Here is a 26,451-nt window from a genome sequence, read left to right as displayed (position 1 = left end):
TTAGATAATCTTTACTGTATATGAGGAGGTATCACAAAGATTCAAGACGAGCTCTGTTTACAAGAAAGTACTTATTTATCTATGTTAACACACTAACACCTTCAAAATAGTCCCCTTGCACAACAATATACTGTCACTTCTGGAATGTGTCCTGGAAATCCTTCTGCTATTCGCACTGGATATCCAGCATTGGTGTCAAAACGACCGGAAGACGGCGAAGTCTGCAGGAGCCAAATCTGACGAGTAGGATGGGTGCGGAGGTTGAACTCGCTGGTGAGAAAAGGTTGGTGACAGGGTGCTCACGTGGTCAGAACAGCAGACGTGGTAACGCGCGTGGTCAGAATAGCACCACTCCCGATGTACACAGTGCGATGTCTTTTGGCAATACTGACTTATGAAGGTTGGTGCGCCCTGTGACTGTGCGTTCAGCCTTGTGCTGCCCTCTGTTGGTGTGTTACAAAACTAGTCTCAAAACTAGTCTAGAATCTTTTAATAGATACACTAGCATTAGGTTTAATCAAATTTAAGATTTCTTTTTCCTAATCCCACTTTAAAATAAATTATTTGAAAAGACATGAAAAGGTGTGTAGAAGTTTGGAGTGGAAGAGTTTGGAGTGGAAGAACTGGAGCTCTGTAACCTCTTTAAGCCCAGTGAACCCCTGAGCATGTCACATATACACATATAGAATACAAATAGAAGTCCAAATAGAATACAAAATCAGGCTCTAGATTTTTTTCTTTTTTATTATCTTGCTTTCCCGACCCTGGTTATTATCTAGTTGCTGTCTAATAATCCTAAAATCAAAAGGTCTTGAGTTATAGAACTAATGTGTGCTTCTTCTGCTTGTGTACGCATCTCGGAAATCACTATCATACACACAACTTTTTTGTCTTCACCTGATTCATAAAGCTGAAGGACCTTTGTCCCAGTCCCCTCTATCTCACTCACACAAGCACTTAACCTTGCGCTTGCTCTGCTGCACAAATATGGCATCCCTACTCACTAAATCATCACAATTACTTCTGCTGCTTTCACACGCACCACTGCGTAGCCCATGGCACTTTTTCAGTACCTACCCTCACACACACACACACACACACACACACACACACACACACACACACACACACACACACACACACACACACACACACACACACACACACACACACACACACACACACTATCTTGTCCCGGTATTGAAACAAGGTCATGCATACAATCCAAAGGGTCACCTCAAATTCATGCACATTGCAATGAAGCCATGAACTCAAGACAGTTATATTTTTAAGACAACAAGACAAATATTAACCGTACAGCCCTTCCTGGGCGACCTGGAAACGACAACCCCTTATCCGAATTTGAGCAAAGCGGTTCAAAAGTATATATATATATATACAGTGAGGAAAATAAGTATTTGAACACCCTGCTATTTTGCAAGTTCTCCCACTTAGAAATCATGGAGGGGTCTGAAATTGTCATCGTAGGTGCATGTCCACTGTGAGAGACATAATCTAAAAAAAAAAATCCAGAAATCACAATATATGATTTTTAAACTATTTATTTGTATGATACAGCTGCAAATAAGTATTTGAACACCTGTCTATCAGCTAGAATTCTGACCCTCAAAGACCTGTTAGTCTGCCTTTAAAATGTCCACCTCCACTACATTTATTATCCTAAATTAGATGCACCTGTTTGAGGTCGTTAGCTGCATAAAGACACCTGTCCACCCCATACAATCAGTAAGACTCCAACTACTAACATGGCCAAGACCAAAGAGCTGTCCAAAGACAACTAGAGACAAAATTGTACACCTCCACAAGGCTGGAAAGGGCTACGGGGAAATTGCCAAGCAGCTTGGTGAAAAAAGGTCCACTGTTGGAGCAATCATTAGAAAATGAAAGAAGCTAAACATGACTGTCAATCTCCCTCGGACTGGGGCTCCATGCAAGATCTCACCTCGTGGGGTCTCAATGATCCTAAGGAAGGTGAGAAATCAGCCCAGAACTACACGGGAGGAGCTGGTCAATGACCTGAAAAGAGCTGGGACCACCGTTTCCAAGGTTACTGTTGGTAATACACTAAGACATCATGGTTTGAAATCATGCATGGCACGGAAGGTTCCCCTGCTTAAACCAGCACATGTCCAGGCACGTCTTAAGTTTGCCAATGACCATTTGGATGATCCAGAGGAGTCATGGGAGAAAGTCATGTGGTCAGATGAGACCAAAATAGAACTTTTGGGTCATAATTCCACTAAACGTGTTTGGAGGAAAAAAGATTGATGAGTACCATCCCAAGAACACCATCCCTACTGTGAAGCATGGGGGTGGTAGCATCATGCTTTGGGGGTGTTTTTCTGCACATGGGACAGGGCGACTGCACTGTATTAATGAGAGGATGACCGGGGCCATGTATTGCGAGATTTTGGGGAACAACCTCCTTCCCTCAGTTAGAGCATTGAAGATGGGTCGAGGCTGGGTCTTCCAACATGACAATGACCCAAAGCACACAGCCAGGATAACCAAGGAGTGGCTCTGTAAGAAGCATATCAAGGTTCTGGCGTGGCCTAGCCAGTCTCCAGACGTAAACCCAATAGAGAATCTTTGGAGGGAGCTCAAACTCCGTGTTTCTCAGCTACAGGCCAGAAACCTGACTGATCTAGAGAAGATCTGTGTGGAGGAGTGGGCCAAAATCCCTCCTGCAGTGTGTGCAAACCTGGTGAAAAACTACAGGAAACGTTTGACCTCTGTAATTGCAAACAAAGGCTACTGTACCAAATATTAACATTGACTTCTTAGGTGTTCAAATACTTATTTGCAGCTGTATCATACAAATAAATAGTTAAAAAATCATACATTGTGATTTCTGGATTTTTTTTTTTAGATTATGTCTCTCACAGTGGACATGCACCTACGATGACAATTTCAGATTCCTCCATGATTTCTAAGTGGGAGAACTTGCAAAATAGCAGGGTGTTCAAATACTTATTTTCCTCACTGTATGTATATATTTATTGCAATATATCTGCAATAAATGGATATTGGGTGCAACCCAGATGAGGATGGTTTCCCTCTTGAGTCTGGTTTCTCTCAAGGTTTCTTCCTTATGCTGTCTCGGGGAGTTTTTCCTTGCCACAGTCGCCACCGACTCGTTCATCAGGGACAAACTTACACTTATAAAGAACATTCACTTTTAATCACCACATTATCTGTGTAAAGCTGCTTTGTGACAATGTTCATTGTTAAAAGCGCAATACAAATAAACATCAATTTTTACAGGGTGTAAACTACATGTATATTACGACCAAAGGTTTGTGCACATGTGACCTTCACACCCGTTTGTGGTTCTTCCTTAAACTGTTGTCACATCGTTTGAAGCACACAGTGAGCATTACATTTTTTTCTCCACTGGAACTAAGCCCCAAACCTTTCTGACCGAGACGGTGCAAGCGCAGCGACAAAGCACACAGTAAGCTCTGGGTGCGTCTGTGCACTAAATACACTCTTTAATAGCAGGAATGACTTCTTTTATTCTTATACTATTGTCCTGATGAATGTGTGAAGAGAGGTTTTGTTACATTATCTCGTTACATCTTTTCGGTTGGCGGTACAGCTTTAGAGCAAAACAGCTGATGTTGCATTTCTTGCCGTAGAGTCAGCATACAGTACGCAAATAATGATCATATTGTCAAACTAATGTAATGTGCAGGTGAGCAGTATACTGTGATAATAATAATAATAATAATGCCATTATTCATCAACATTATTCATTCAGACAAATTTCATTTATGAATAATTCTATGCTTGTGGTTCTTTTAATACACTTGGATATAAAAACTAGGCTGCAATAAAGAATGTTTAGTGTTTCACAGTCCATTGTATTGTTTTAGCTTCACTGCCATACACTTGTGTCTTTATTGTAAATTCACACCGCTCTCATAAACATCAAGTGCAAACACATTATTGGCAACGCTATGAATTTATATGCGTAACATATTTTTGAAGTATATTTTTATATTTTTCAACTACATCCGAGTGACTAGGAACTGGAGAATTTTTCAACCATGATTATAAATATGAGGTCACACAGACTGCATTCAAAACAGATTTCCCTAATCATTTATAACAATGGGAAATATAGTTGTAAAACCTGTAGAGCTTGACAAAATGGGAAGTGGTTATAAGATTATGGCAAAAGCATTTTTGTTCCAGGATGACGATGCCCCTGGGGGGGGGGAATGCAAAACATTAAACTGCTTGTCATTTTTTTTATTAATGGAGTTTATTATTACAGTATTAACATTTGTGATCATCAACATTTGAACGGTGTACAGTTTTAACACAATTTTAAATAAAATGCCTGCTTGGTTAAATAATTTATAAAATATTATAAATTCTGTATAATATACAGTAGGTTTACTGGCGGTGCTATTTTGTGTTTTGTGTATTTGTCCTACACTGTCTTGTGTTGTCTTGTCTTGCACTATTTGCATCAGGTTGCACACTAATGCACTTTATGTGGCAAGGACAACTTACTTTAGTCCTTAGCTCTGTGTTCTGTTATGTAGCTCTATGTTGTTTTGTGTTATTGTGTAGCACCAGGGTTCTGGATGAATGTTGTCTCATTTTACTTTGTACTGCGACACAGCTGAAATGACAATAAAAGCTTCTTGACTTGACTTGAATTAATCAGGTTTATGTGACTATTTGTGTTTCATAATAATCTATAGTTCAAGACCATGTTGATGAGGATGATTAAATATTAAACAAAGAAAAATTATATTTAATCTCCTTGATAGAATCTGGGGGAGAAATTACAGAAAAATGAGAAAAAAAAAAGCAGAGAAACTTATACTGTATACATATATAGGGATGTGCATCTCCATCACTGAGACTGATGCGATTTACATCTTGATGCAGTGCGACTTGATTTCGTTTCGATTTATCACAATGCGATTCAATGGAAAAAAAGATGATACTCTGCAATTCAAGATAATACAGATAGTTCACTTTTATTTCTTCAGTTCAGACAGACAGAAAATTATAAATGTACTTAAATGCTCTCTGACTTCTAGCGCATGGCCCTTTTACAAACACGCCTTTGTAGTGCAAAAAAAAGAATAAAGAAACCAGACGTTCTTTTCTTGTTGTGTCTGCAGGAAGTTACAGCTCTACCTCTGCCATGTTAATCTGTATTCTATGTGAAGAGAGAATTCGCTCGAAAAATTTGGTCACTTTTTAAAAGTATAGGGCATCTACTAATAATTATATATTTAAACTAGCGGAAAGTACTCGTGCTTCGCTATTGAAGGCAGAACGCTAAGCAATATGGCAATAAGCAGTAAGCACTGAGCAGGACTGGATGATCAGAGATCAGAACGTAACGTCAACATATAACGTAATACCCCTTTGTAGTAACGATACAGGGCAAACTACTTTGAAAATAATTTTTATCGTGCATCTAACATCTAATAAGAAACAATGTACTAAGTTTCATTAGGATCCGTAATGTTATTTCGAAGAATTTACAATGCGTGAGAAATCGCGTTTTTCGCGAGTTAGCCGCGATCCAGGGCGAATTTTTCAAAACCCTTTCTTAGTGAGCACCTAAGATCCAAGAGGAAGGTATGTTCCAAATTTCATTGTAATCCGTTCAGTGGTTTTTGAGATTTCATGATGAGTGAGTGAGTCAGTCAGTGGTATTTAAGCTTTATATATATATATCGATAAATCACTTTTTACAGATGCAAAAATGTTTAAAACAATGCATTGTGATACAAACGCTAACTTGAATCCGATTCACACTTTTTTTAAATGGATGCATCACCTTGTTAACTTTTTATGCACCGATGCAAATGTGAATCTTACCACCCTAATGGAGATGCATATCTCATATGCATATATTATTTCATTCTTCTGAATCCCAAAGTTTCGTCTTTGTGTAAAAAATTCAAATCGTCACTTTTTCTGTATGAATGCACCTTTTGTAGAGACCTTGCACTCATTTCTTGCATTTATTGTCCTATCCTGCATTATTTTGTTTGTTGCTGACAGTTGAACTGTGTCAAACTCGATTATCACCAAAAAAAGAGTCCTGTATCTTTTTGGTGTTATGTAAGGGATATTATATAATATTTTGGAAAGGCAGTTATTTTTCTGTGGCATGCTGTTTGACAGGCAGTGGAGGCAGGGTTACGGCAGGGGGTTGATTGCAGGGGTACAGGGTTGTTTTGCTTGAGATTCCTATTCTATTCACACAGGATTTGTTGTCCAAAGACTTTGGAGGAAATCTGTATAACCTTAACAAAAGACAGAAGTAGAATTAAACAAAACCGAGAAGTGGACAGGCCAAACAATGCAGATCATGCGAGACGTGGCATTTTACTGTCCTTGTGCTTACACTCACTGGACCTTTTTTTTAACGGATTTAGTTCATTCTTTAGCACAATAAAAAGGGGTTTATAATTGTGTAATGTGAGGAAGAGGGTGACGGATGCAGATGTGAGTTCTGGGCAGTTTAATGAAATCGCAGTACACAAATCCAAATTCAAACACAGGCAAAGCTGCAGTCGAACAGGATTAACTGGAGAAGGCAAGAAAAACTGTGCAACAGGTTAAAACAGTAAAACCAACTCTAAATGAATAAAGTCCTTTTAAACTGTGATTGAGTGAGTGAATGGATGAGTGAATGAGTAAAAGAGTAAGTACATTTATGAGTAAATGAGTGAATGAATGAATGAATAAGTGAGTAAGTGTGAGAAAGTGAATGAGTGAGTTAATGTGTGAGGGTGTGTGTGAGTAAATAAGTAAGTAAATAAATGAGCATGTGAGCGAGTGAGATTAAGTGAATGAGTGTGTGTGAATGAGTGAGTTAATGAGAGAGTGAATGGGTGAAAGAATGAGCAAATAAATGAGTGAGTTAATTAATGAAAAGTGAGTGAGCAAATGAACAAGTGAATTAATGTGTGTGTAAATGAGTTAATGAGCGAGTTAGTAAATGGATGAGTAAGTCAAGTCAAGTCAAGTTTATTTGTATAGCGCTTTTCACAACAGACATTGTCTCAAAGCAGCTTTACACAAATCAACAGTTAAGGTGAATGGTGTGTATTTATCCCTGATGAGCAGCCATGGCGACTGTGGCAAGGAAAAACTCCCTTAGATGTTATGAGGAAGAAACCTTGAGAGGAACCAGACTCAAAAGCGGAACCCATCCTCATTTGGGTGACATCAAGTGTTTGATCATAAATCTTTCAACAATACAGAACACTGGAAAGTGAGAACAACATGATTACTGGAGTATAAGATTATAAGTGATGTTCTTTCTGCAGTCTTATACAGTCTATATGGTCAGTAGCTCCTAGTTTTATAAGCTCAGCATTTGTGATCATCACAGATCCAGCATCAGCTTCTCCATGCCAGAGCCTTTAAACACTCCAGGAGGTCCAATGTCAAACTCCACACATGTAGTGGGATCCAAATGGCACTGGTACGTCTCTAGATGGTTCAGGATGTTTGCGAGTTCGGCATCTACTTCTTCAAAGGTCCGTAATCATCACGAAGTGGGAGGTGACTGGAGCTGGAGGAACCTCAGGGTGTCTCGGGATGGGGAGAGAAAGAGAAGCAGTGGAGAGGAATGAGCGTAGCTGCTGTTCATGATATTAACAGCACAAGTTGATAATGTGCATGTGATCAGATGTTCTGGAGCACAAGGTTATGATGTGATGTGTGTTATGTGTAGGCTTTGCTAAAAAGATATGTTTTTAATCTACACTTAAACTGGGAAAGTGTGTCTGAACCCCCGAACACTGTCAGGAAGACTATTCCAGAGTTTAGGAGCTAAATGTGAAAATGCTCTACCACCTTTAGTGGACTTTGCTATTCTAGGAACTACTAGAAGCCCAGAGTTTTGAGATCTCAGGGAGCGTGACGGATTGTAGCGTGTTAAAAGACTGGATAGATACATGGGAGCCAAACCATTTAGTGCTTTATAAGTGAGAAGTAATAGTTTGTAGTCTATTCGAAACTTAACCGGAAGCCAATGTAGGGACGATAGGATTGGGGTTATGTGATCATATTTTCTTGACCTTGTGTGAACTCTGGCTGCTGCATTCTGGACTAACTGAAGCTTGTTTATTAATGATGCAGGACATCCACCTAGTAATGCATTACAGTAGTCTATTCTAGAGGTCATAAACGCATGGACGAGCTTCTCTGCATCAGATATAGACATGTTTCTTAACTTAGAAATATTTCTAAGGTGAAAGAAGGCTGTTTTTGTAACTTGGTTGATATGATAATTGAAAGACAAGTGTCTAAAATACCTATAGCACGCCATAATTTACTTGCATTAGCCTGGATAGCTCTCCATTTAAATCTACGAAATGGTAACGATCGGACAGGTAGGATTTAAACCATCTTAATGCCTGTCCCTGAATGCCGATGCAATTCTGTAGGCGATCTAGGAGGAGATCATAGTCTATAGTGTGGAATGCAGCACTAAGATCTAGTAGAACCAACAACGAGATGAAGCCTTGGTCTGAAGCTAAAAACAGGTTATTAGTGATTTTAACTAGAGCAGTTTCTGTGCAATGATGGGGCCTAAAACCTGACTGAAATTCTTCAAAGATATTGTTCTCTTGCAGGTAGGAACATAACTGGGCAGCGACAATCTTTTCTAAAATCTTAGACATAAATGGGAGATTTGAAATTGGTCTGTAATTCGAAAGCGTGTTTGGATCCAGATTAGGTTTTTTTAATGAGGGGCCTAATAACTGCTAACTTGAGGGATTTAGGGACATGTCCTAACGATAGTGAAGAGTTAATAATATTCAGAAGAGGTTCACCAGTTGTATATAACACTTTCTTCAGTAATTTAGTAGGAATTGGTTCTAACTGACATGTTGTCGATTTAGCTTTTGCAATAACATTATACAGCTCTTCCTGTCCTATACATGTAAAACAGTGGAGTTGTGGAGTTGAAGGTAACACTGTCTCAGGAGATGGTGAATGAGTAAATGATGAGACTTAGGTTTGTTCTTAGAGAACTAAGTGTGAAAAATAAGTGTGTTGTGGGAAATTAGAGCCTGTGGCGGCCATGTTTGAAGGCTGTGGTGTTTGCCATCTGGGTGATGGGGTGGCCTGCTTTATGTGGCACAAGGTGGATTGATTACACTTAATAACTATATGTGGAAATGTGTGTGCGTGTCTGTGTAAATGTGTGTGCCTATGTGTGTGAGTGCATGCATAAATGTGTCTATAAATGCATGGTGTCTTGTGATAGACTGGTTTCCCATTGAGGCTGTAATCTGGTTTAAAGCATCCATTAATTACTGACCGTGAATGAATCATTTTGATTGTATTGCTCTATATTAGGGGAGTCCAAACTTTTCCACAGAGAGCTGGTGTGGGTGTAGGTTTTCATTCAAGGGCCACATCAAATTGTACCAGTCTAAATTAATTGATTTTCATTTTCAATGACTATCAGGTGTGGCCCTCGATTGGTTGGAGTGAAACCCACCGGCCCTGCTGTATACAATTGTAATCGCTTGTTCCTCTTGTATGCCACATAACTATAATTATTTATTTTTTTTATCAACTAATTAAATCAACTAAAATCAACTAATTATACTGAATGAATACAAAGAAAATAAATATCTTCTTAATCCAAAAAACATTAATTAATGCAATAACAGTTCAGTCCATTATAGAACCGTATACCCCAACAATGATGAAACTGTAATGAATCGTCATTCAATGGATATTCTTCTGGTTGTAGCGGTTTGTGCAAATTTCTAAAGCAAGCCTTAAACTGAACTTCAACCCACTCACACCGCTTTTTTTTTACATGCACTGCAAATCGGTACTGGCTAGGAACTCACTTTGCGCTCACAGTAATCTCAATGCTTCATAGCATGGATTCCACAAGATTTTAGAAACATTTTTTTTGAGATTATGATCCACGTTGACATTGTTGCATCACAGAATTCCTGCTGATTCTTCAGGTGCACTTTTATGTTGTGAACCTCTTGTTTTACCACATGCCGAAGGTGTTCAATTAGATTCAGATGCGGAAGAAAAACCCTGAACTCATGGTCATGTTCATGAAGCCAGACTAATGTGAATTTTGCTTGTTCATGCAGAAAGTCGCCAGCAGACTATGGGGATAGTGTGGCTATGAACATTAGCAACAATACCCAAAGTGTCCCTAGAAACCATTCCTCACATCATTACACCACCCCCACCAGGCAGGCTGGCTGACAATGCAGGCTGGCTTTATGTACTCATGCTTTTGGTGCCAAATTCTAACTACATCATCTGGTCTCTTTAGCAGAAATTCACATTCATCTGAGCAGGCTAAGTTTTTTTCAGTCTCTAGCAATCCAGATTTGGTGAGCCATATTCTTGCTCCCTTATAAGCGGTATTCTGTGGATACACACTAGTACTTTGTTTGTGGCTGCCTACTCTTTTGCCTAATTGAATCCCAAACAAAACTGATGTGCCCTCTAAGGGCCTACAAGTGGTGCAGAGTGTTCACCCAGTACTTTTCCATCAAGCACAGAAGCCAACACTTGTGGCGTCATTCCAAACAGATCATGTAAAGAAACAGACCACTGCGTTTTCCTGTGCCAGCTTTATAATAGCAGAACCAACGACACAGAGTCTGCGGGTTACGTCATAGTTTATGTCCAGAACTGTGCTTGTTTAGTTTGGCTTACACAGTTGGTGAGTTCAATGTCAGATATTACAGCATGTTCGTTTTTTTAATACGCTAGTTCTTAAAAAAAAAGGTCCATTGAGGCCGGTGATTTGAACATTTCTTTCTTTTCTACTAAATCAACTCAAGATAAGTTCAGGTTTTTATACTCAACTTGGCATTGATACGATTTCTGTTAGAAGACTACTGGAAGTTGCATGATAAGAGCTAAATTTTGGTTTGGAAGTTTACTGTGCTGTGTTTTCATTAAATTCATCAAAACATCATTAGGAAATCCACAAACATGTTAGCACTGTGTTTTTAGCATTACCAATGCTTCAATGTACGAAAAAAGCCTGCAAAAATAAACACCAGAGTGAATGTAGTTAGCCTTTGGGGCATATGTAGCATCTGTGTTTATGTGTTTGAAGCAGAACCCATCTAACTTTCCCCCCACTTCCTTTCACTGTTTTAAATATGCACTCAACCTAATGACCCTCATGTCTTTCAGACAGAAGATTGGAAAGGAATGGCTTCATGCAGGCCTTAGAAGGAGATCCCTGGAGCTCCACTGTTTGACTGTTAGACTCCAAAAGCGTGTACACAGGTGCTGTTACACTCCGGGGTTTATCACAGCAAGGCTGTTTTTTAAAAACATTTTTGTTCAAAAATGCAGCTGCAAAGTGTAGGGTCATTACAGCACAAAAAAGCCATCAGTGGCTTTACATCAAACATCAAACACCAGCCGTCGAACAGTTCTGTACATTCAGCAATCTCAGATAATGACCCAAAATGTTACAGCTGTTTATTTTTGATTACTAATAAAAAATTGTTTATGCAATACAATAATCCCTCGTCTCGGTTTTTACATTTAACCTATCTAATTTAGTTTTGCGGATTTTTTGCTGCATCGCCAGATTTTGCTTGGCTCAGCTTTTGATTGGCTCAGTGATCGTCTCTCTCCCGCGTACTGGCTGCACTGCAGTACACGTTGTTCAGTCTAAATCCACGTCTTATTCCTGCGTGTGGTGATTGTCTGCAGGGTTGTGGCTTTGTGAAATTTTCTTAAAAAGTTTAATTCCAAGCCCTACAATGCCGTGTAAACGTTCTGCGCCTTCTAAGGCTTCTGATACCGAATCCAAACGCAGAAGGAGGATGTTTACTATCTCTGAAATTCTTAGACATGCTTAAGGAAGGTAAAAGCTATGCTGCTGTAGGATGCAATTACGGAATCAAAGAGTGTTGGGACGGTTTATAAAGCCTTAAGATATACAGGTATTTTGTATACTGTACTGTATACATATTGAGTTGCCACTACACGGATTTTCGCCTATCAGAAGGGTTACGTTTCAAACCCCCCCCCATCTTACGATAGCCGAAAATCCGCTAAGGATTACTGTAAATGTATTATACCTTATCCAACATTGTTAAATTTCCGGTTCCAGTTCCAGTGATGGACAAAGTACACAAACCATGTTCTTTTGTTAAAGTAGAGACACTGTAAAATATTACTCCAGGAAGAGTAAATAAAAAAAAAAAATCTAAACTCATGTTATTCTTAGCACACCAATCTATTAATAGAATTATATTAATGAGGCAATATTAAAATTCAAATTGCAATTATCATGAGCCCGAAACCTTTTCAACTAATTAAAAAAAAAAAAAAAAAAATCACACAAATAAGGCCACGGGTGTTGAGTTAGAGTCTGGAGTTTCTTCCATCATTTATTCCTCTCTAAATGTTCTGCTTGCTGTTGAACCAACTCTGTACTGTATGTTCGTGCTAAGTAGATTCCACCAAGCGCCAATCAAAACAAGTTCAAAACGAAGCGAGCGCTCGATACTTGACCAGTTAAGTTTTTATTCACTGATAAATATACTGATTTCGCAAAATGTAGTTCAGTAAAACATAAGATTTTTGACTTTGAAATGTAGTTAAGTTGAAGTGAAAGTTCCTTTAATTGGAAATACTTGAATAAAGTACTACTTGAAAAAGCTACTTAAGTACAGTAATGAATTACATTTACTTCCCTACTGTTCACCACTGCAGAGTTCTACACTGATATTTCTTAATGACCTTGCTGAGCTAAATATATATATTTTTGTGTCATTTAAGATTTATGATTAATAGGTCAATTTTAATAGCTCTAAAGACTGGTTTTGCACTGAAATCATCAAGCTTTAACTTGTAGATGCTGGTAAATGACCTGAAAAAGCCTACACTTTCCTCATAGCTTGTTTAAACCATCAGACACAGGTGTAGCTTCACATCAACCCTTATATACAAAATACAGTGGTGTGAATTTCCGATTTCTTATTTTTTTTTGCATGTTTGTCACACTTAATGTTTCAGATCATCAAACTAATTGTGAAAACAACCTGCAGTTTGTAAATGAAGTTTTTAATTATTAAGGGACAACAAAATCCAAAGCTACATGGGCCTATGTAAAAAAGTGTTTGCCCTCTAAACCTAATAACTGGTTGGGCCGCCCTCCCAAAAGTTCTGGGGATCATCAAGATGTTTTCTGGCAAAACTGAGACGAGCGTTCATGTTCTTTTTGCTTAGCAGCGGATTTCGTCTTGGAACTCTGCCATTAAGACCATTTTTACCAGGTCTCTTTCTTATGGTGAAGTCATGAACACTGACCTTAACTGAAGCAAGTGAGGTCTGCAGTTCTTTGGATGTTGTTGTGGGGTCTTTTGTGACCTCTTGAAGGAGTCTTCGCTGAGCTCTTGGGTAATTTTGGTCGGCCGGCCACTCCTGGGAAGATTCTCCACTGTTCCATGTTTTTACCATTTGTAAATAACGTCTCTCACTGTGGTTCACTGGAGTCCCAAAGCTTTAGAAATGACTTTATAACCTTCTCCAGACTGATAGATTTCAATTACTTTCTTTCTCATTTGTTTCTGAATTTCTTTGGATCTCGGCATGATGTCTAGCTTTTGAGGATCTTTTGATCTACTTCACTTTGTCAGGCAGGTCCTATTTAAGAGATTTCTTGATTGCGAACAGGTGTGGCAGTAATCAGGCCTGGGTGTGGCGAGAGAAAATGAACTAAGGTGTGATAAACCACAGTTGTAACAGGGGGGCAAACACTTTTCCCCACAGGGCCATGTAGTTTGGGATTTTGTTTTCCCTCAGTAATAAAAACCTTCATTTAAAAACTGCATGTTGTTTTCACTTGTGTTATCTTTTACTAATATTTAAATTATTTTGATGATCTGAAACATTAAAGTGTGACAAACATGCAAAGAAATAAGAAATCAGGAAGGGGGCAAACACTTTTTCACACCACTGTATATAGAAAAAAGTTTTGGGATACTTTCAGCTATATTTGGTTCTTCCCCAAACTGCTAGCACAAAGTTAAAAGCACACAACTGTATCGGATGTCTTTTGGATGCAGGAGAAACAAAACTAATTTCCATGGATTGGATTTGAAGATCTCCCGCTATAGAGCTTCAACACTTTTTGGGATGAATACGAACGCCTGACCTCACCGTGTACCTGAATGAATCTCCACAAATCTTCACAAAATCTAGTGAAACATCCTCCCAGAAGAGTGAAGCTTATGCTAAATGGGACCAAATGTAGAATGTTTAAAAAGCACACACCAATCAAATACTCAGGTGTCCACAATTTGTGTTCTGCTCAGAGCCTCAGCTTCGGTAAAGCAACACGCTCCATCCAGCTCTCTGCTGGAGCTTGAGGAAATGATCTCTTTGCATCTGTTCAGTCCTGTCAGTCTCGAACCAGAACATTTAAGGCGACATTGCAGCTTGAGGGGAAACACACATGCTGTGTAATGAGATATTCATACATTAGGGCATGAGGTAGCCAACTTAAAACTTTCCTGTAATTAACTGTAAACATCATAGAATTGCTTGGATTCATTTTACAAAGTACAAAATCTAAAATTATATCATGAAAAATAAGCAAATATTAATACATTTCTATACTGAATATCAAAATACATGCAGGAAAATTCAATTTAGACCTTGACCATACGGTCAATGTGCGTATGTGTGTTTTAACATAAATATTTTCTTACTAGAGTGTTTTTACAAATACAGAACACAACACAGTACTTGGCACCATTATTCTTATTTTTTGATAATTCTTTCAGAGATTATCTTTTGTGATACTTGGACATTTATTTTAACTCTGAAAACATTCATGATGCCAATCATCACCATTCAGTTTATATTTATATCATATTCAGTCAATAGCTTTTCAGTGCACTATAAAATTAAGGTGAGGAGGATTGTTGGGTGCTATCACTGATCCTGTGATCTTTGTTTCTCTTAGTGACACAATCTTGAGCCTCACAAGACTTTTAGCTACATTATATGCACCAAAGATTGACCATAAATTGATGTATTTTTGATCGTCTTATTTTACACTAGCGTAAAGTACCCGTGCTTCGCTACGGAAGGCAGAACGCTAAGCAATATGGCAATAAGCAGTAAGCACTGAGCAGGTCTGGATGATCAGAGATCAGAACGTAACGTCAACAAATAACGTACTACCCCTTTGTAGTACCGATACAGGGCAAACTACTTTGATAGTAATTGTTATCGTGCATCTAACATCTAATAAGAAACAATGTACTAAGTTTCATTAGGATCCGTAATGTTATTTAGAAGAATTTACAATGCGTGAGAAATCGTGTTTTTCGCGAGTTAGCCGCGATCCAGGGCGAATTTTTCAAAACCCTTTCTTAGTGAGCACCTAAGACCCAAGAGGAAGGTATGTTCCAAATTTCATTGCAATCCGTTCAGTGGTTTTTGAGATTTCATGATGAGTGAGTAAGTCAGTCAGTGGTATTTGAGCTTTATATATATATATATACATTGATTTACTTTCCTTTTACTCTCACAATAAGCTCTATTCTTTTGGGAAAATGTTCCATGAGACACAAGGGTGTTGGTAAAATCAGGTTCTAATGTAGGTGAGAAAGTGAGGAGGCCTGGAGTGGAGTCAGCATTCATACAAAGGTGTTTAATAGGGTTGGAGATCTGTAACAGGTGATCTTCCTCATCTTCCAACCCATGTAAAGCCTGGGGTGCTTAACGAAGCTGGCTTGGTGCACTGGGGTATCATGCTGGAACAGGTTTGGGTCTCCCAGTTTAAATGAAGGAACATTTCCATTCTACTGCATCCAAAGACGTCTGATACAATTGTGTGAGTCCAACCACATATGGCTGGAAAAGTCCGGTGTCCCAGTACTTTTGTCCATATAGTTTTATTCCACTGCCAAAGCCTTCCTAAATATACATTTCCAGAAGAAACTATCTAGGTTGTTTCCCACGCTAGACAGGATTTGTTGTTTTATCTTGAGCAGCACTGTGGAATCCTCATATACACATCATTATAATTAATTTTACACAGAGAATAAAGGAGGTTTGGAAATGTCTTGTGGGTTGTCTTTGAGACCAGTTAGTTTCTGATATGACAGATCGTTCCTGATGTGAGTAATCTGTAATAAACAATCATTACTTTATCTCTTGTTTTCTCTCTCAGCCTGTAAATTTGACCAAAACAGAATAAAAAAAGCATTGGAGAGACTTTCCTGACTTTACTTTACCAAGACATAGTGACTAATACAAAGTGCTGACACTAGAGACTACTGACTTAAAGTTAATATATACAGTGAGAAAAAATAAGTACAGGGGAACCCGGTTATGTCGATGTCCTAGGGGGTCGCCAAAAAGCATTGAGGTAACCGATGATCGAGATAAACGAAAATCAAAATGGCGGCAATATACTAACGTGCTTGAAATTTCTTTATGTACATGATGTGCGTTAAAAAATGAGAATGTGCATGCACGTGTTTTTGAAGGGTTTTTTTACACAACAGTGTTGCCGCGGTTTGTTTGATAAAGGCATGCTATAAAAATACATACAGTACATGTTTATCTGTCATGAATCCACCTGCCACGCCCCCTTCAAAGCAGCGTGTCAGGTGCTTTCTCGGCCGCTTTCTCTGAAGCTCCCCGGCTTTAATCGCGCACATATGGTGCTCGTTTAGCATCATCATCATCAGCTCCTATTTAAACTTCCACACTCTCACTGTCCGTTATTGTTGGTATATGTTGGTTCACGGCGGTCGTTGTTATCGCTCATGCGTTTCCCGGTACGTGCCTTCCCACCGGCACTCTCTCAACGGCTGCTCTTGTCTTCCCAAAGCCGCGCCGCGCCCCTACTAACACTACGAACACTAGCACTATCTAACAGCAGAGATTCACCAGTATAAAATACAACACCTGTAGCATCTGTAAGGCTTGATTTTTCCGGCATTTCCGCGAGTTCTTCTGCGGCTGCACCGAGATAACCGACGTTAAATGGCAAATTTTTCCCCCCCTTCTTTTTCGACATAACCGATAAAAAATGCTTAGAAAAAGCGAGAATTTGGCAGTTCCACTTCAAAAACGTCGACTTAATAGGGTTGTCGAGGTAACCGAGGGCGAGATAACCGGGTTCCACTGTATTTGAACAGTCTGCTATTTTGCAAGTTCTCCCACTTAGAAATCATGGAGGGGTCTGAAATTGTCATCGTAGGTGCATGTCCACTGTGAGAGACATAATCAAAAAAAAAAATAATCCAGAAATCACAATGTATGATTTTTTAACTATTTATTTGTATGATACAGCTGCAAATAAGTATTTAAGCTGTCTATCAGCTAGAATTCTGACCCTCAAAGACCTGTTAGTCTGCCTTTAAAATGTCCACCTCCACTACATTCATTATCCTAAATTAGATGGACCTGTTTGAGGTCTTTAGCTGCATAAAGACACCTGTCCACCCCATACAATCAGTAAGAATCCAACTACTAACATGGCCAAGACCAAAGAGCTGTCCAAAGACACTAGAGACAAAATTGTACACCTCCACAAGGCTGGAAAGGGCTACAGGGAAATTGCCAAGCAGCTTGGTGAAAAAAGGTCCACTGTTGGAGCAATCATTAGAAAATGGAAGAAGCTAAACATGATTGTCAATCTCCCTCGGACTGGGTCCCCATGCAAGATCTCACCTCGTGGGGTCTTAATGATCCTAAGGAAGGTGAGAAATCAGCCCAGAACTACACGGGAGGAGCTGGTCAATGACCTGAAAAGAGCTGGGACCACCGTTTCCAAGGTTACTGTTGGTAATACACTAAGACGTCATGGTTTGAAATCATGCATGGCACGGAAGGTTCCTCTGCTTAAACCAGCACATGTCCAGGCATGTCTTAAGTTTGCCAATGACCATTTGGATGATGCAGGGGAGTCATGGGAGAAAGTCATGTGGTCAGATGAGACCAAAATAGAACTTTTAGGTCATAATTCCACTAAACGTGTTTGGAGGAAGTAGAATGATGAGTACCATCCGAAGAACACCATCCGTACTGTGAAGCATGGGGGTGGTTGCATCATGCTTTGGGGGTGTTTTTCTGCACATAGGACAGGGCGACTGCACTGTATTAAGGAGAGGATGACCGGGGCCATGTATTGCGAGATTTTGGGGAACAACCTCCTTCCCTCAGTTAGAGCATTGAAGATGGGTCGAGGCTAGGTCTTCCAACATGACAATGACCTGAAGCACACAGCCAGGATAACCAAGGAGTGGCTCTGTAAGAAGCATATCAAGGTTCTGGCGTGGCCTAGCCAGTCTCCAGACCTAAACCCAATAGAGAATCTTTGGAGGGAGCTCAAACTCCGTGTTTCTCAGTGACAGGCCAGAAACCTGACTGATCTAGAGAAGATCTGTGTGGAGGAGTGGGCCAAAATCCCTCCTGCAGTGTGTGCAAACCTGGTGAAAAACTACAGGAAACGTTTGACCTCTGTAATTGCAAACAAAATATTAACATTGACTTTCTCAGGTGTTCAAATACTTATTTGCAGCTGTATCATACAAATAAATAGTTAAAAAAGAATACATTGTGATTTCTGGATTTTTCTTTTTTATTATGTCTCTCACAGTGGACATGCACCTACGATGACAATTTCAGACCCCTCCATGATTTCTAAGTGGGAGAACTTGCAAAATAGCAGGGTGTTCAAATACTTATTTTCCATTCATGCATTCATGCTGCATCCAAAGACGTTCAATACAATTTTGTGTACAACTTTGTGCTTGAAGTTTGGCTGGAAAAGTGCAGTGTCTCAATACTTGTGTCTCTTTTTCTCCTTTTTTTAGCTTTTCCCATTAGGGGTCACCAAAGTGGATCATCCGTCTCTATACCCCTTGTCCGCTACATTTGCCTCTTTCAAATTAACTACCTGCATGTCTTCCCTCACCACATCCATAAACCTCCTCCTTGGCCTTCCTCTTTTCCTCCTTCCTGGTGGCTCCATTCTCAGCATTCTCCTACCCCATGTACCTTCTCTGCACATGTCCAAACCATCTCAATCTCACCTCTCTCACCTTGTCTCCAAAACGTCCTACATGCCCTGTCCCTCTATTCAACTCATTTCTAATCCTGTCCATCCTCATCACTCCCAACGAAAACCTCAACATCTTCAGCTCTGCTACCTCCAGCTCCACCTCCTGCCTTTTATCAATGCCACTGTCTCTAAACCATACAACATCGCAGGTCTCACCAAAGTCCTATAAACTTTATATATATTATATATATAGTTTGACAGACTTTTGACCAGATGATCAGCTGTTTGTGTTCAGGGAGAATAGCAGAGGAGAAAGAACAAAGCCTTGGGGGGATCCATTGCTGATGGTCCAAGAGTCAGAAACATGCTTTCCCAGCTTCACGAATTTCCGTCTGTCTGTCGAGAAGTCCGTGATCCAACTGCACTTGGAGTCAGGCACATTCAGCTGGGAGAGCTTGTCGCTGAGCAGAGCTGGGATGGTCGTGTTGAAGGCAGAGCTGAAGTCTACAAACTGTATCCTAGCGTTGGATCCTGGGGAGTCTAGATGTTGGAGAATTAGGTGGAGGGCCATGTTTAGATCTGTAGGTGACAGAGTCCCGGCCTGTAGACTTGTGGGTGTTCAAACGTTTAAACAGCCTATTCGAATCTTCCTCTTTGATGGTGAGAGGTGTGAGGGGTGGTTGTGGTGGGGTGTCACTGAGGTTACAGAGCTGCGTGGGTAATCCAGGTATGGAAATGTAGGTGGGGGGATACTGTTTATCAATGGCTGGGGGGTGGGGTGGGGGGGCGTTTCAGGGCAGGTCTGTCCCTTTGTCTTTCAAAGTGCCAATAGTACTCATTCAGGCTATTAGCCATTTGCAGGTTGTTCACAGAGTGGGGGCTCTAGACTTTGAATTGGTGATCGCCTTAAGCCCTTTCCAGACAGAGGCAGAGCCGTTGGTTTGGAATTGCTGTTTCATTCTCTCATTCTCTCTGTTTTAGCTCTTCTCACCTCCTCGCTAAATCTGTACTTAGTCTTTTTGTCTTTTCCTTTGTCCCCACTTCTGAATGTGGCTCCTTTCTCTGACCTAAGCTGTCTGAGTTTAGCTGTGAACCAGGGTTTGTCATTGTTATAACTCATTCTGGGGGGTGATGGAATGAAGCTGTTCTAACAGGAGTTAATGTATGATGTAAACGGTGTCTGTGTACTCATCCAGACTGTTTGTGGCAGACCTAAAATCATCCCAGTCTGTAAAGCCTGAAGTTCCACCACAGCCTCACTGGTCCAATTTCTTTGATGTTCTCACAATGGGTTTGTAGAGTTTTAATCTCTGCCTGTATGCAGTAATCAATGCACCATGATGTACCATAAAATTCTGTGAAGCTGCTTTGGGACAATGTCCGTTGTGAGAAGCGCTATAGAAATAAACTTTACTTAACATGACCTGATGTGGTTGGACTGGCCCAGTGTGGCACAGGGGACAGCACAAAAGTCACCACTGATGATGGTTTAACAATTGTCCAGTATGTTTCCCACACTGGTCTGGCACAAAAAGCTGTTTGTATTTGGGAAGTTTGTGGGAGAGATTACCTTTATTAAAGTCTCCCTGGACAATAACCAAGGCGTCCAGGTTTGACACGCATCTCGTCAACCAGTGCACACTGTGCTTTACGCACATTACCTTGCACTGGGATGTGAACATGAAGAATGAATGAGGAGAATTAATGGGGCAAGTAAAAGGATTTGCAGTTAATGGTGAAGGCCTCCAGGTCCAGGGAACAGAGTTGAGACCGTACTCTCACATTGTTGCACCAACTGTTGTTAACATAGACCTTTTTTACAGATCAACTGTTGGTAATAGATACACCTTTTGTTTTGTGCTCTGTGTGTCTATCCGCTAAATCCACCCAGCTGTAGCGCAGAGCCACGTACCCAGCCATGTTTCCGTGAAGCACAAAACACAAGACGTAGGAAAGTCTGCATGGTCAGCTTTTCCATTTTATTGCAAACTGAGTGCACCTTAGAGAGGAATATCCTAGGGAGCGTGGTTTGAAATCTGTGCCGGCGGAGACGCACTAGTACACCCGAGTGTTTTCCTCTTCTGCGGGGCTTCACATTGTTACATGCCGCCTTGAGATCAAAATTGCAAGTAAATCCATGGTAGAAGCCAGAAAACTCCAAATAAGTCCACTTGGGTGGTAGCTCTGATGTTCATGAGCTCCTTTTTAGAATAGAAGCCACCAAAACTGTGGCAGAAAACTGAATAACATCCCAAAAAATAGGAAAAGCAGCCAACAAGCACTCAACACCTCTGGGAACTCCTTAAGATTGTTGGAAAACCAATCATGACTACCTCACGAGGCTGAGAATGTCAAGCTGTCATGAAAGCAAAAGGTGGCTACTTTAAAAACAAAAATATAGAACATATTCTGGGTTGTAACATGTTTTTATTTATTACATAATTCCAAAGTAATTTTAATTTATGATGCTGAAAATAAAAAAATAAAGATAAACCACTGAGGAAGAAGTTGTGTCTAGTCCTTTGTCTGGCACTGTACATTGCGGTGGTATTAAAAAGTTTTGAGACTAGTTTTGTCACAGGCCAACAGATTGCAGCACAAGACTGCATGCACAGTCAAGTCAGTGTGCTAAAAGACATTGTCCTGTGTACATCAAGAGCTGTGCAAATGGTGCTGTTCTGACCACAAGCATGACCTTGTCTGTGATTTCATCATGGACAGCAACTTTGAATGAAGAGCAAACGTGAAATTCTGCGTAAAACTGGGCAAATCTGCCGCAGGGATGTTTGACATGACTCGGCAAGTTTACGGTGACGCTGCAACAAGTAATTTGAGGTGTTTTGAATGGCTCTCTTCAAGAAAGAACATCACTGGAAGACGACGAGATATCAGAAAGACCTTCAACGAGCTCAACCCCTGAAAACGTCGAAACCATCTGGCAACTCATGCATGAATGGCGAGCAATCGCCTACATAGCTGCCATTGTCAGTGTGTCATAAGGAACAGTCCAGGTGATCCTCACGTGTGATTTGATTGGCGCCGCTTTGCCGCCAAGTTTGTTTCCAGACTGCTGACCCAGGAGCAGAGGGAACACTGTGTCGAAGTCTGCTAAGAACTCAGTCAGCATGCCGTGGATGAACCGTCCTTCATGTTGTGGATCAGTACCAGTGACGAAACTCAGGTGTACGGGTGCGACCCTGAGACGAAACAATAGTCTTCACAGTGCAAGAGTTCAACATCTCTACGACCAAATGCTCATTGTCTTTTTCCACATTCACCACATTGTGCATTGAGAATTCTTCCCCAGTGGTCAGACCGTTAATAGCAGGTTCTACTGCAAGGATCTAAGACGTCTGATTGAGGACATTCGCCGAAAGCGACCGAAACTGTGGCGCTTAATCTCAAAACTTTTTGATACCACTTCGTAAGTGCACATATACTCTGGTCAATTGATTCAAAGGTTAATCGTGATTAATCGCATGAATGTCATGAGTTAACACGTGATTAATTGCAATTCAATCGCACATTTCTATCTGTTGTAAATGTACCTTAATTTAATACTATTCACATTTTTAAGATAGATATGCTTTATGTCAATATATGTTTATTATTAGTGAAACCAAACTCAACCTAGAGCATGAAGACAAAATATTCTAGTAAATGTTTTGAAGTAATTTGGGTGTTTTAAATTACGTAAACAGTTAAGGTCATCACATGAAAGGTGATACCTTTCATGTGGTATCTAATCTAATACTTTATGTGTCTGTTAAGAGCGATAGCAAAGACAACAGAGAGCGCCCCCTGTCTTTTTTCTTTATTTTACTAAAGCACAGCGTTTTGTTGTTATCATGATTCATTTTCATTCATTAATTCATTTTCTCCCGCTTATCCGCAATCCTCACAGCACCGTCCCTCACGGTCCCTCCTGCAGGTGGTGAGCCCACGAGAAGGCGGTCCCACGTCACTCCGACATCACGGACCTTGATATTTCCCTCGTAAGGTACCCCCGGAGCATAGAGGGTTAAGGGCCTTGCTCAAGGGCCCAAGAGTGGCAGCTTGGCCGGGGCTTGAACCCCCGACCTTCCGATCGGTAACCCAGTGCCTTAACCGCTGGAGCCACCACTCCCCCTTATTGTTATCATGAGTTTATACAAATACAGGTAGTCCTTTAGATACGTTACAACGACCCCATCGTAAGTATAAAAATATCGTAAGTGCTCGTTTTCTGCTCCAAACTGATGGGATCCTCTTCTTTTTTGTCCTCACTGAGACAACTTTACTGGGCGAGAGATACGCTCCTCCCAGCTGCGTGTCCAATGTATCATACATCGTATGCTGCTGCCTGTGCCTGTTGCGTGAAATGTAAAATATATTTACTATTTTGTTGTAGCGCTATCAGCATCGTAAGATCGAAAAATCATAAGTCAAACCATGGTAACTCGGGAACCAATTGTAAAAGTAGACACTTTACAGATTCGAATGAAGTATTGCTATTATTAGTAAGATAAAAAAAAAGACATAGTAATTTTTTGTGGTTCGAACAAAGTTCGAACGAACTTAAGTTAAGTTCGAACAAAATGCCACAAAACACACCGTTAAATTGCCGGATGTCTGTATCATGGTGGATTTTAGTGTTGATTTGAGACTTGGTGCATCGGTAAAACTGATTAAATTTTTTGTTCGGTGAAGTTTATTGATTTATTTTTATATCTGAGTAAAGAAAGGACATCGTGAATAAATGTGTGTTGCGCTGCAGTATTTAATTTCGAATCTTTTATATTTATTTAGATCTTTTTTAAATAAAAATGGTCAAACAAAAATGCACGCTGCATAAATTGCACGTTAATTCACTTATTGCTGTTCAAATTAATTTGCGTGACCGTTATTTACAGGTTAATTTTAAAAGCCCTAATTAATATTAATGCAAAACTAATTTCCAATTTTGTTACGTAATGAATGTATCCAGGCTGAACATCCACCACATAGATCACAAGCAGAGGAAAGATGATAATGATCAAGTTCTCAGTCATGTTTACATCGCTGACTCCCTCTGTCTTATCCATGTTCACCACATACTTCTTGTTGCCTTCAGCCTTGCTCATTGTTAGCTTCGTAAACTAGCCTATGTCACGTCTGTGGTGTGTGTGTGTGAAAGCCAGAAAATGATACACCAGCGGTAGATAAAGAAGCCGCGCAATGACAGGAAACATGTTGATTAGCTGAAAAAATATTGACATTTCACCAAATAGTTTAAAACTGAAGTAACAAACCTGTTTTGAAAAAGTAAGAAGCAGTAAGTACAGATATTTGTGTAAAAATGTGATGAGTGAAAGTAAAAAGTTGTAGTGAAGTAAAATAATGATACCAGAAAAATCGACTTAAGTACAGTAACAAAGTATTTGTACTTCATTACTTTCCATCTTTGATGAAGACAAAAATATTTTTGGAAATGTTTTAAATTATAATTTTTTAAATAATTGAATATTTTTAAAATAAGTGTTTTAAATTACATAAATCATCAAGACACCAAATGGAATTTTTACTATGTTTCCACACGGACGGATTTATTTGCCGGATGCATCATGGTGGCTTTGGGTGCTTGATTTGAGACTTATTAAAACAAATGTTTAGTGAATAAAAAAGTTTTTCGGTGCTTATTTACTTTTTTTTTTTAAATATCTGAGTATAGAAAGGATGTCGTCGATAAATGTGTGTTGCGTAATTTCGACTCTTTTATATTTATTTAGTTATATTTTTAATAAAATACGGACAGAAATGTGCGCTGCATAAATCGCGCATTAATAAAAATTAGTGCATTAAAACGTATTTGCGCGTTTTTAAAGCCCATAATACATACATAAATAATCAGAACTAGTCAAAGCTGCTGTATGTACACGTGTCGGGGGATTATTGAAACTTTATTTGATTATTTAATTTAATTTGATTAAACTATTGAACTTATTGAAAATGTAACATTTCATTAAATTTCTGATCAATTTACGAAATGACTCCAAAATTATTTTAATGATCGAGATTTAAAGAACCGACTCACTAAAATGATCCGATCTTCTCATCAATAAATGTAGGGGGCATAAAAATCGATGCAGGACATTTTAGAACAATCTGGCAACATTTCCTGTGCAACCAATCAAACGGAGTTTTACGTGTAGTATTCATCGGAATGGACCAATAGGAAGGGGGTTTGTAGGCAGGCCGGAGTGAAGCGGTGGTTGCTTTTTTGTGGCCCACAGCAGTCAGACTGGCCCTGAGAGGGAGCGGCAACAGCTGTGGGAGCCATAGCAACCGGATAAACATGAGTTACTATAGCAGGTAAAGAAAATAAAACCTAATTACCAAAACAAAGCGAAATAATGAATAATTTCGGGATGGAATTTAAACAGTTTGGGGGAAAACGAGCGATTTGAGGTGTTTGAGAAATAAAACCTGTAATGGGTTTATTTGGGAACTTTTTTTTAATGCTTTTAGCCTTAAAGCTAGCATACTGCTGTAACACACACACACACACACACACACACACACATGAGGATGTACAGGGGTTTAAAGACTGTAGGACGGAATTAAAACACACACACAAATAAAATGAAGAAGATCTTTAAATATTTTACAGATACACACTATTGGGTTGTTGCTGGTTTTATTCTCTATGTAATAGAGCTACAAATCTCCATCACATCTAAACAGCAGTTAGCATGCTAGCGGCAAATGCAGCTTCTCTTGGGTTTATTTGTAAAAAGGAAAATAGAAAATATATATTTCTGATCTATTTCCCTGCATTATTATGAAATAAATCCGATTGATCAAATGGAAAATAAATCTGTTCCAGCATCTCAGACATCCAGACTTGCATACCTCATATACTAATACCTTATTCCTAAAAACATCCACCTCCTTTCACTGCTTATTGTTCTTGTTTATTTGATTTACTGTGATTATTAATATTATTATTATCTAATTATTAATTCATGAATATATTTTGATATTATAAAGGAAATAAATGTACAGGTGTCTGAATAATAATAATAATAATAATAATAATAATAATAATATCAGTACTACTATATTTATTCTTATTATTTATTTATTTTTTTACTTTTAATTCAAAATCTTTTTTCTTCAACATTTTTTTTTGTTGACATTTTTAGATTTATAACAAAAATATATATTTTGTTTAAATAAAATGCATTTTTATATTTGTTTACATGGACAAAAGAAAAAATTATGCCAGCATAAAAAAAAAAAAATACTAGTAAATAAAATTATGTATTTATTAATTGGTTGAATGCGATTGTCCAAAAAGAGCAAACGTAAAAAACACAATTCGGATAATTGTTATTTAAATTATTAATTACTAAATATTAATTTTA

General features: G+C 39.2%; 1 protein-coding gene across 3 annotated transcripts in view; it reads left to right on the top strand.

The window, feature by feature from the left end:
* Positions 1 to 3,393: 3,393 nt before the first annotated feature.
* Positions 3,394 to 26,451, top strand: part of tulp3 (TUB like protein 3) — a 60,502-nt gene continuing 37,444 nt past the window's right edge. The window contains exon 1 of one of the 3 annotated variants that reach the window (XM_083546416.1): positions 3,394 to 3,486. Coding sequence is in view for 2 of the 3 variants with exons in the window: in XM_083546414.1 (XP_083402540.1) it covers positions 25,380 to 25,396 (17 nt within the window). In the remaining variant the exon portion in view is untranslated. Of the gene's footprint in view, positions 3,487 to 25,244; positions 25,397 to 26,451 lie in introns of those variants that run through there. The other 2 variants (XM_083546414.1, XM_083546415.1) reach the window with 2 other exon arrangements.

The sequence above is a fragment of the Silurus aristotelis genome (assembly GCF_946808225.1).
Source record: "Silurus aristotelis genome assembly, chromosome: 7".
NCBI lineage: Eukaryota > Metazoa > Chordata > Actinopteri > Siluriformes > Siluridae > Silurus > Silurus aristotelis.
This window is presented reverse-complemented; position numbering and strand designations above follow the sequence as displayed.